General features: G+C 48.0%; 2 protein-coding genes across 3 annotated transcripts; one reads left to right on the top strand and one right to left on the bottom strand.

Annotated features, from left to right (window-relative positions):
* The first annotated feature begins 481 nt into the window (after positions 1-481).
* LOC125527019 (coatomer subunit alpha-3) lies at positions 482-5,635 on the top strand. The gene is made up of 3 exons (XM_048691599.2): positions 482-882; positions 1,650-2,144; positions 2,376-5,635. Exons 1-3 carry the CDS (start codon positions 675-677, stop codon positions 5,327-5,329), a joined length of 3,657 nt encoding a protein of 1,218 aa, XP_048547556.2. The 5' UTR covers positions 482-674; the 3' UTR covers positions 5,330-5,635.
* Positions 5,636-7,852: 2,217 nt separating this feature from the next.
* On the bottom strand, positions 7,853-8,549 carry LOC125527020 (uncharacterized). 2 transcript variants are annotated; one of them, XM_048691600.2, is made up of 2 exons: positions 8,237-8,549; positions 7,853-8,138 (listed from the first exon to the last, which is right to left on the bottom strand). In XM_048691600.2, the coding sequence occupies exons 1-2, from the start codon at positions 8,413-8,415 to the stop codon at positions 8,120-8,122; spliced, it is 198 nt and encodes a 65-aa protein (XP_048547557.1). In that variant the 5' UTR covers positions 8,416-8,549; the 3' UTR covers positions 7,853-8,119. The 2 variants fall into 2 exon arrangements, with proteins under 2 accessions (XP_048547557.1, XP_048547559.1); XM_048691602.2 differs by having other exon boundaries at positions 8,233-8,538.
* Between the last annotated feature and the right edge of the window lie 894 nt (positions 8,550-9,443).

The raw sequence follows: 9,443 nt of genomic DNA, 5'->3' as shown, positions 1-9,443 counted from the left end.
GAGCAAGTTAGATTGTGGCGACAACAAAGAATACGACGATAACAATGGAGAATGGAGTTGGCAAGGCCCGATCGAGGGATAAGGGGAGATAATGCAGCAATGGTCGGACAATGGTTGTGAACGAAGAAGGAAGCAAAGGCAAGGGTTGACGAAATGAATGACACACCTTTCTTTGACTTCGACAATCGGCACGCCATTGCGCCGCTGGCATGTCGGTGGCACCCCGTCAGTAACACAAAGCGTGTCGTTGGTGTGAAAAAATTGTGCCGTTTGTAAAAAGAAGAGAGAGGGGGGGGGTTGCAAAATGGGAGGGTTTTTTTTTTGCCTTAGATAGAAGACAAGTCGGGGCCACAAGTAGTGTGCAGGGAACGCAAAGCGCTGGTTGTGGCGGGGATCCAACGGCTGGGAAGGGCCCGGAGCGCGGTCGACGGTTCAGATGGAATAGATAAACATCCCCACCGGCACCACCACGTCTGAGCAAGTCAAGTAGGAGGGGGGAAAGGAAAGAAAAACCCACCCAGCCCAGCACAGGCACAGCACACACATCTTCTTCCCTTCTCCGAGATCCAAATCACCAAACTGAGCCCAGATCCACCCGCCTCTCCCTCCCTCTCGCTCCCGCCGGTGGGTTTAGTCGGAGGAGCGCCGTCCCCGGCGGCGGCGGCGGCGGCGAGATGCTGACCAAGTTCGAGACCAAGAGCAACCGCGTCAAGGGGCTCGCCTTCCACCCGCGCCGCCCATGGATCCTCGCCAGCCTCCACAGCGGGGTCGTCCAGATGTGGGACTACCGCATGGGCACCCTCCTCGACCGCTTCGACGAGCACGACGGCCCCGTCCGCGGCGTCCACTTCCACAAGACCCAGCCGCTCTTCGTATCCGGAGGTACCTACCCGCTCCCTCCCTCCCTCCCTAGATCTCCCCTCCCCCGCCGCTCTCCCCTGATCCCCGGATCTGGCCTTGCCAACCGCTTCCGCCGATCAGATGGCTCCGCTCCCAGCTCATCAATGGTCGGCCATTCTGTTATCAGCCCACCGTGGAACAAACACCCTGATCCTACTTCTAGTGATGCATCACTGTTTGATCAGCAAACAAGAATCGGACTAGATCTGCTTGTTCATTCTTGTTATTTGTACTTAGCAGTGTTGTTGCAACTGGTTGGTAGGTTCTGAGTTTCCATTTGCATGATCTGGGATATACTTGATGCGATTCCAAGTCCTACAAGCAGTGACTAGTATAACATTATAATCTGGAACCCCACCTAGCAGTACTCTAGGTGCCTGCCAGTCAACTCATCATATCATATGAGCCCAGAAACACCGACCACGATCGCACTTGTAGTTATTTTCTCAGTATTTAAGCAAATCAGGAAGGACAGATCTTAATGGCTATAAGCGTGCTTTCTACTTATTAGTTTTTTTTTTGATATAAAAAGTTCTACTTATTAGCTGTGTTGCAACTTCTGAGCAAGTTGTGGGTTTTCTGTGCATACTTTGTGGTGCTATGTGTCATGCAATTCTTGGTTCTAATAAGTATTGACCAGTTCATGTTCACATTATAATCCTAAGATTAGATTGGGCTGTAGTTGCGCACGCATCTCGTGGCAATGGATTCTGTATAACGCTTTTTGCTCTTTGGTTTGTGCATTGCAGGTGACGATTACAAGATCAAGGTGTGGAACTACAAAACGCACCGCTGCCTCTTCACGCTCCATGGCCACCTTGACTACATCCGCACGGTCCAGTTCCACGACGAGCACCCGTGGATCGTCAGTGCCAGTGATGACCAGACAATCCGTGTCTGGAACTGGCAGTCACGCACCTGCGTGGCCGTGCTGACGGGGCATAATCACTATGTCATGTGTGCTTCCTTCCATCCCAAGGAGGACCTGGTCGTGTCAGCGTCTCTGGATCAGACCGTCCGGGTGTGGGATATTGGCGCGCTCAGGAAGAAGTCGTCGTCCCCAGCCGACGACATCATGCGTCTCACTCAGATGAACACTGATCTGTTTGGAGGCATTGATGCTGTGGTCAAGTATGTCTTGGAGGGTCACGACCGTGGGGTCAACTGGGCATCGTTTCATCCCACCCTGCCACTTATTGTTTCTGGGGCAGATGACCGGCAAGTGAAACTCTGGAGGATGAATGGTAACACTGTTGATCCCTTCTCAACTTTGCACCTTTTTTTCTGCATGGTACTTCACATGCCAAGTTACAGTGATGATACCCAACAAACTTTCATGTGCCAACTAATAAATAGCATGCCACTATTCATCTTCATTTAATTCTGTTAAGAAGTATGTTTTGTCTTGCTCTTTCATGAATATTATAAAGTTTGTTTTATCTTGCCATTTCCTGAGTTTAGATGTTTATGAACAGATACAAAGGCATGGGAGGTTGATACTCTTAGAGGTCACATGAACAATGTCTCTTGTGTATTGTTCCACGCGAAGCAGGACATCATTGTATCCAACTCAGAAGACAAGAGCATCCGTGTTTGGGATGCCACAAAGAGAACTGGTATCCAGACATTCAGGCGGGAGCATGACCGCTTCTGGGTCCTTGCTGCTCACCCTGAAATGAATCTTCTTGCAGCTGGTCATGATAGTGGTATGATTGTGTTTAAGTTGGAGAGAGAGCGCCCAGCTTTCGCTGTTAGTGGTGATACAGTGTTCTATGTGAAGGACCGCTTCCTCCGTTTCTATGAGTACTCAACACAGAAGGAGGTCCAGGTGGCTCCGATAAGAAGGCCTGGGTCGGTCAGCTTGAATCAGTCACCAAGGACATTATCATATAGCCCGACTGAGAATGCTGTCTTGATCTGCTCTGATGTGGATGGGGGCTCATATGAGCTTTTCATTGTTCCTAAAGATTCTGCTGGCAGGGCTGATTATTTGCAGGATGCAAAGAAGGGATCTGGTGGTTCTGCAGTTTTCATAGCCCGGAACAGGTTTGCAGTCCTGGAGAAGAGCAGCAACCAGGTTTTGGTGAAGAGTCTTAAGAATGAGATTGTGAAGAAAAGTCCTCTTCCTATTGGAACTGATGTTATTTACTATGCTGGAACTGGTAATGTATTGTGCCGAGCTGAAGACAGGGTGGCCATCTTTGATCTGCAGCAGCGGCTTGTTCTTGGTGAACTCCAGGCATCTGCTGTTAAGTATGTGATCTGGTCGAATGATATGGAGTCTGTTGCACTACTCAGCAAACATGCTGTAGTCATTGCAAACAAGAAGCTTGTCCATCGCTGCACACTTCACGAAACCATACGTGTAAAGAGTGGTGCCTGGGATGAAAATGGTGTGTTCATATATTCCACTCTGAACCATATCAAGTACTGCCTTCCTAATGGGGACAGTGGCATTATCAAGACACTTGATGTTCCTATTTACATAACCAAGGTTGCGGGGAACACCATTGCCTTTCTGGACCGTGATGGAAAGAACAAGATTATTACAGTTGATGCTTCTGAATACATTTTCAAGCTGGCCCTTCTACGGAAGCGCTATGATCATGTTATGAGTATGATTAAGAACTCACAGCTGTGTGGGCAGGCAGTCATTTCTTATTTGCAACAGAAAGGATTTCCAGAAGTTGCTCTCCACTTTGTGAAAGATGAAAAGACCAGATTTAACCTGGCTCTTGAAAGCGGGAACATCCAAATTGCCGTTGCTTCCGCAAAGGAGCTCGATGACAAGGATCACTGGTACAGGTTGGGAATTGAGGCTCTGAGGCAGGGAAATGTTGGTATTGTTGAATATGCATACCAGCGGACAAAGAATTTTGACAGGCTTGCTTTTCTTTATCTGCTAACTGGTTACTTGGACAAGGTGGGCTTCATGTCTAAGATAGCTGGGCAGAATAACAATTTGATGGGCCAGTTCCACAATGCATTGTATCTGGGAGATGCTAAGAAAAGAGTTGAGATCTTGGAGAATGCAGGACAGCTACCTCTAGCATATGTGACTGCTGCCACTCATGGGCTCACTGAAATTGCCGATAGGCTTGCTGGTGAGTTAGGAGAAGATGTACCTTCTCTACCGGAAGGGAAAACAAGATCACTTTTAATCCCTCCAGCACCTCTCACAGCTTGTGGTGATTGGCCATTGTTGAGGGTGATGCGTGGTATTTTTGAGGGTGGACTAGATGCTACTGGGAGGGCAGAGCAGGAGGAAGATTATGATGATGCTGGTGGTGATTGGGGTGATGAAGACCTGGAAATTGTTGATGCAAGTCATGTGATAGAAAATGGAGATGCTGGCCATGCTGATGAAAGTGAAACAAATGAAGAGGATGGGGACGAGGAAGGTGGCTGGGACCTCGAAGATCTGGAATTGCCGCCGGAGGCAGATACACCGAAAGCTAGAGGTCCGGAACGCTCTGCTTTGTTCGTGGCTCCCACACCAGGCATGCCTGTCAGTCAAATTTGGACTCAGAAGTCATCTCTTGCTGGGGAGCATGCTGCAGCTGGGAACTTTGACACAGCAATGCGTCTGCTTAGCCGCCAGTTGGGCATCAAGAACTTTGCTCCTTTGAAGGCCTTGTTTCTTGATGCACATATGGGCAGTCATACCTTTCTGCGTGCATTTGCAAGTGCTCCAGTGATCCCTATTGCTGTTGAGAAAGGCTGGAGTGAATCTGCCAGTCCCAATGTGAGGGGCCCACCTGCACTTGTGTTTAGCTTTGCGCAAATGGACGACAAGCTGAAGGCTGCATACAAAGCCACAACCGAGGGCAAGTTCCCAGAGGCACTGAGGCAGTTCCTCAACATCCTATACACCATCCCACTCCTCGTCGTGGACTCACGGAGAGAGGTTGATGAAGTGAAGGAGCTTATCGAGATAGTGAGGGAGTACGTCCTTGGTCTCAGGATGGAAGTCAAGAGGAAGGAGCTGAAAAATGACGCCACCCGGCAGCAGGAGCTGGCGGCATACTTCACCAACTGCAAGCTGCAGAAGGTCCACATGCGCCTTGTCCTCACCAGTGCCATGGGCCTCTGCTTCAAGGGCGGGAACTACGCCACCGCGGCAAACTTTGCCCGCATGCTCCTGGACAACGGCCCGAACGAGGCCCAGGCGAAGAAGGCCCGGCAGGTCCTGCAGGCCTGCGGCGACAGGAAGGACGCCCACCAGCTGAACTACGACTTCAGAAACCCGTTCGTCGTCTGCGGGGCCACCTTTGTCCCAATCTACCGCGGGCAGAAGGACGTCTCCTGCCCCTACTGCGCGTCCCGGTTCGTGCCCTCCGTCGAGGGTCAGCTGTGCAGCATATGCGAGCTCTCGGTGGTCGGGGCGGACGCCTCGGGCCTCCTCTGCTCCCCTACACAATCGAGATAAGATAAGTGGCGACGACTTCGCCTCTGTGTTCATCATGTTTGTATCTCCAGTTCGAAGACTGTTGTGTCAGTTATATTCTACCTACCAGAGATTTTTATCACCAACTTGCGAGGAATAAGTATAGTATAATTGCGTCGTTTCTTCCCCCTTTTTTTCTGTCATCGATCGGTCGTGGCCTGATGGCTGTGATCGGTCAATCAACAAACGGTGTAGGATTTTTGGACAGATCCATTTTTTAGGGCACAATGATGATGTATTTAAATCGGGATTTCGTTATATGATGTACTGCCTACCATGTTTGTGTAATGTTTGGCTGGTATTCGTTACTTTTTAAAAATCCTGTTTTGGTCTCAAGAGCTGATTTCGTCTGTGTGTTCGGTTGCTGTTCATTGTCCTATGCTTTGTTAGTAAGCAAGCCTCTTCCAGGGCTTACATCTTCACAATGCCTGTAGATAAAAACTTGTTTTCTCTGAGCAAGAATAACATGGATTCCGTTAAATTGTCGCTGGTCACCGACGACGAACATCAAGCGCACGAAAATCGCAATCTCGGGGGCTAAATGAGAGGTTGAAGAAAGTAAAGTTCAACAGTACCCATGGCACTGGCAGCGTGGCTGCTTCACTGATGTTCCCAGTTCCAGGCTGGGAACCACCATAGATCACTGCTGCCTTGGAACCCTGGGTAAACTAAACTACCTTGTGATGATGATATCTATCAAAGTTGTACAGCTATATATAGATAAGAAAAAACTCATCCACACTACTATCCAGCATACATACAGTTCTAATGCATCACAAATTCTGCACTGAGACCAATTAGGTGCAGTATACAACACCGGTTCAGCAAACAGATTAGAGCATCTCTAGCAGACTCCTTATTTCGCGGGCCTTTAAACCGTGATAAGTGTCGCAAAAAACGTGTTTTAAGGGTCGATTTTACCAACCACAGAACACCCTGCAAATGGCACTGTACAAACGAATATTCCTCTCAGAGATGCTACCGTCCTCCTCTGCCTCCCCTCCCCATTCCCCGCCGTCCCCCAACGCCCCTGACGGCGGACGGTCACATCCGTGAGGTGGCGCTCATCTCGGCCGCCTTACCCCGCCCTTCTCCGGCCCCAAATCGAACGGCGGCGGCCAATTCCGGTGAGGTATGCGGTGGAATTGCGGCGGCGCGTCCTTCCCGACGAGGTTTGACGGTATAAGGGCCACCCTCAGTTTGGCCTTCGAGCCTTCAAATATATGGGTCTTGGGTGTGGGTTTTCAGTGTCCTTTATAAAATATTTAAGGATCGGACCACTTTTACAGGATCTGTCATGGACACTTTTTTTTGACCAAAACCTTAAAAACTGAAAATTACAAGGGTTTGACCGCTTTTAAGGAGTCTGCTAGAGATGCCTCTTACGGATGCCTACCGTCGTCCCAATACAACGAAATAGGCCGTCGCCCTTTACTGAAAAAATGTCAGCACAAGAGCATCCATCATGCATGATCTCTGCTTTTCTCCCCTTTGAGTAACAGAAAACTCGACCTTTTCTCCCCAGTCAGGAGCAGCAACTAGATACATAACCATAATCTCCCAATCTCCTATTTTTACCCGGCCATGAACATTTTTCATTCATTAAGAGTGAACATCTTCTTGTTTCCAGTCTTCTTTGCTAGATTACCGTATCTTGTCAAGCACACTCTACCCATTTCCTACACACCAGGAGCACCATCAGACTTTAATTTCTGTTGTATCGACGTCTTCAGGTCCGCTGAACCAGGCTCAAGAGATTATCTACATTTACCAACTCTAAGTTGACAGCCCCGACAGAGTGTCGCATACAAATCGCATAAGTTGGATATAAAAGAGCACTGAATTATGCATCTCTCTCCTATATCACCAGCCCCAACACAATGCAAACTCAAATCTTAGTAAAGCTAGTTCATAACAAAAGAGTGAGCTGAATCGATGCGTGTTATCCCCAACAGTCACTTGCCTATGCCGATCAACTGCAACCTACTGTATATGATTGAAGTGTATTTACCTCTCCTGCACATAAAACCTAAGGCGTCAAATAAACACAGAATTGAAGGGCCTCATGTTCTATTCATATAGCTTAAACACTAAAATAGCCACAGGCTGATGGAAGGAAATTGCAACCTTAAGCATAACCGTGGCAGTATATCATACACAGCAAAACGCCAATTCACCTACCTAGCGCACATCCGTGCTAAAAAACCCGACAATCTTCTTTAAGAGATAAGAGGGCAATACCAAAACACGGTATTACTGCCATCCAAGTTAAAAAAAGGCGGCATTCAGTGAGTAAACTACAATCGAGGGCAGGTAGATTACAAACTAGACAAGCAGTGAATTCTCCAAAGATGCATATAAGCTAAAACACATTTGCTATTTCTCCACCACGCGACGACGACAACAATGCTACTGTGATCAGGATCAGCTGTGGCAACAAGCAAAGCTGACTGTTCCCCAGGATCATGTTGACAATGCATGGCATCAATCAAAGTTATGCAGGTATTGACAAAAACAAGAAGAACTCATTGGATTGGACAGCAGCACACACCAGTTTGTTCCCCTTTCATTTCATTTCATCACCAAAAAAATTGCGCGACTGCTCATAGACAAACATACATACTGCAGATAGAAGATTCACAGCTCAAATGCTACCACTACTACACCAGAGACAGACCGCGGATACAGATGTGATTTCTTCTCTTTTCTTGCAGAAACGAGCTGGCGCTACCAGCTACAGCAGCGCCAAACGGAATGCGAGCGCGCCGGTGATCAGAAGAGCCCCTTGCTCCTGCAGGCAAACGGAGAGCGAGAACGAATCAGCAAAGCGCCAATCTTTCAGAGGGGCGGAGGAGGGGGAGCGGGGATGGGTAGGCAGAGCACACCTACGTCTGCTTGGAGAAGGAGGAGGAGGGGGCGGCGGAGGCGATGGAGGAGACGGAGGCGGCGGCGGCGGAGGAGGAGCGCTTGCTGCGGAAGATCATGTAGGCGAGCGGGAGCACGACGCCGGCCATCATGATCGCCGCGCCCAGCAGGTACCTCGCCGGCGACGGCGCCTCCAGCTCCATGGATGGATCGCGCGCCGGTGGGTGGGTGGGTGATCTGGATTTGGATTTGGATCTGGAGACGAGAGGATTCCAACTGCCGGGTGTGTCGAGACGGACTACAACAGCTCAGCCCAGGCTCACGCCTCCGCTGGGACGAAAGCGGGGTTACGCAGTACGTTTCCCTCCGAGGTAGGCGGCTTCTGGTAACCGATGTTTTATTATTATTATTATGTTGCCTCCTTTCTTTTTGTGTCTACTAAAAAACCATAGGTGGGTGCCGATGAGTGAAATATCATGTCAGACAAATGAGTGGAATTTATAGAGGCTTGGTTTTGCCTTTTTACTATTTTCTTGACATGCCCTAGGTGGGTGCCAAGAAGAAGCAGCAACAGAAGAAGATTGTTGAATTACATTATGTAATTATTAAATGTGGGCATGTGAAGAAAATACGGTATATTTTGGTATTTCTGGTTAAAAGTGCATCCCGTGGCTGATTTCATCGGTACAATCAGTGTAAAGCAGATGAGAATATGAACATGTAACTAATGTTTTACTACCAATGGTGTGTTATACTTGGTGACATGGAATAGATCGCTTGTGTTGTAAAATGCACACCAATATTCTCCTGTGTAACGGACTGGTTATTCAATAGAAATCTAAAGAAGAAATTGCTCCCATGTGTTTGTGCCTATATTATTATTATTATTATTATTATTATTATTATTAAAAGATGTTTTATTATTATTATTATAAAAGATGTATACATATAAAGATGTATATTATTAATAATATTATTATAATTATGATTTTGACGGGTGAGACAAAATGCATCAATGGTATAGATAAACATGCTTGCATTGGTAGTAGGCCAGGATCAATAAATTAGCGGTTTTCCTTTTCCCAGAATGCTCCAACGATAGGTACACATGCTTGCAGTGGCAGAGCTTGATGAAGATTGTTAAGGGGCCTAATCATAGTTGAGGGGCGCACAACTCGACGACTTTTTACGTGAACCTACGAAGAAAGGGGCTCAAGATTTCTCTGTATTG

This window comes from Triticum urartu, chromosome 5A (genome assembly GCF_056163025.1).
Source record: "Triticum urartu cultivar PI428250 chromosome 5A, HENAU_Tu73, whole genome shotgun sequence".
Classification (NCBI taxonomy): domain Eukaryota; kingdom Viridiplantae; phylum Streptophyta; class Magnoliopsida; order Poales; family Poaceae; genus Triticum; species Triticum urartu.
Note: the sequence above shows the minus strand (reverse complement) of the source record. Positions and strands in the feature narration are given on the sequence as shown.

Bases quoted from the DNA above. Each gene is read 5' to 3' on its own strand.
- LOC125527020 (XM_048691600.2), bottom strand. From the start codon at position 8,415: ATGGAGCTGGAGGCGCCGTCGCCGGCGAGGTACCTGCTGGGCGCGGCG.
- LOC125527019 (XM_048691599.2), top strand. From the start codon at position 675: ATGCTGACCAAGTTCGAGACCAAGAGCAACCGCGTCAAGGGGCTCGCC. The intron at 883-1,649 runs GTACCTACCCGC...TGTGCATTGCAG, and splicing joins GCCGCTCTTCGTATCCGGAG to GTGACGATTACAAGATCAAG. The intron at 2,145-2,375 runs GTAACACTGTTG...GTTTATGAACAG, and splicing joins GAAACTCTGGAGGATGAATG to ATACAAAGGCATGGGAGGTT.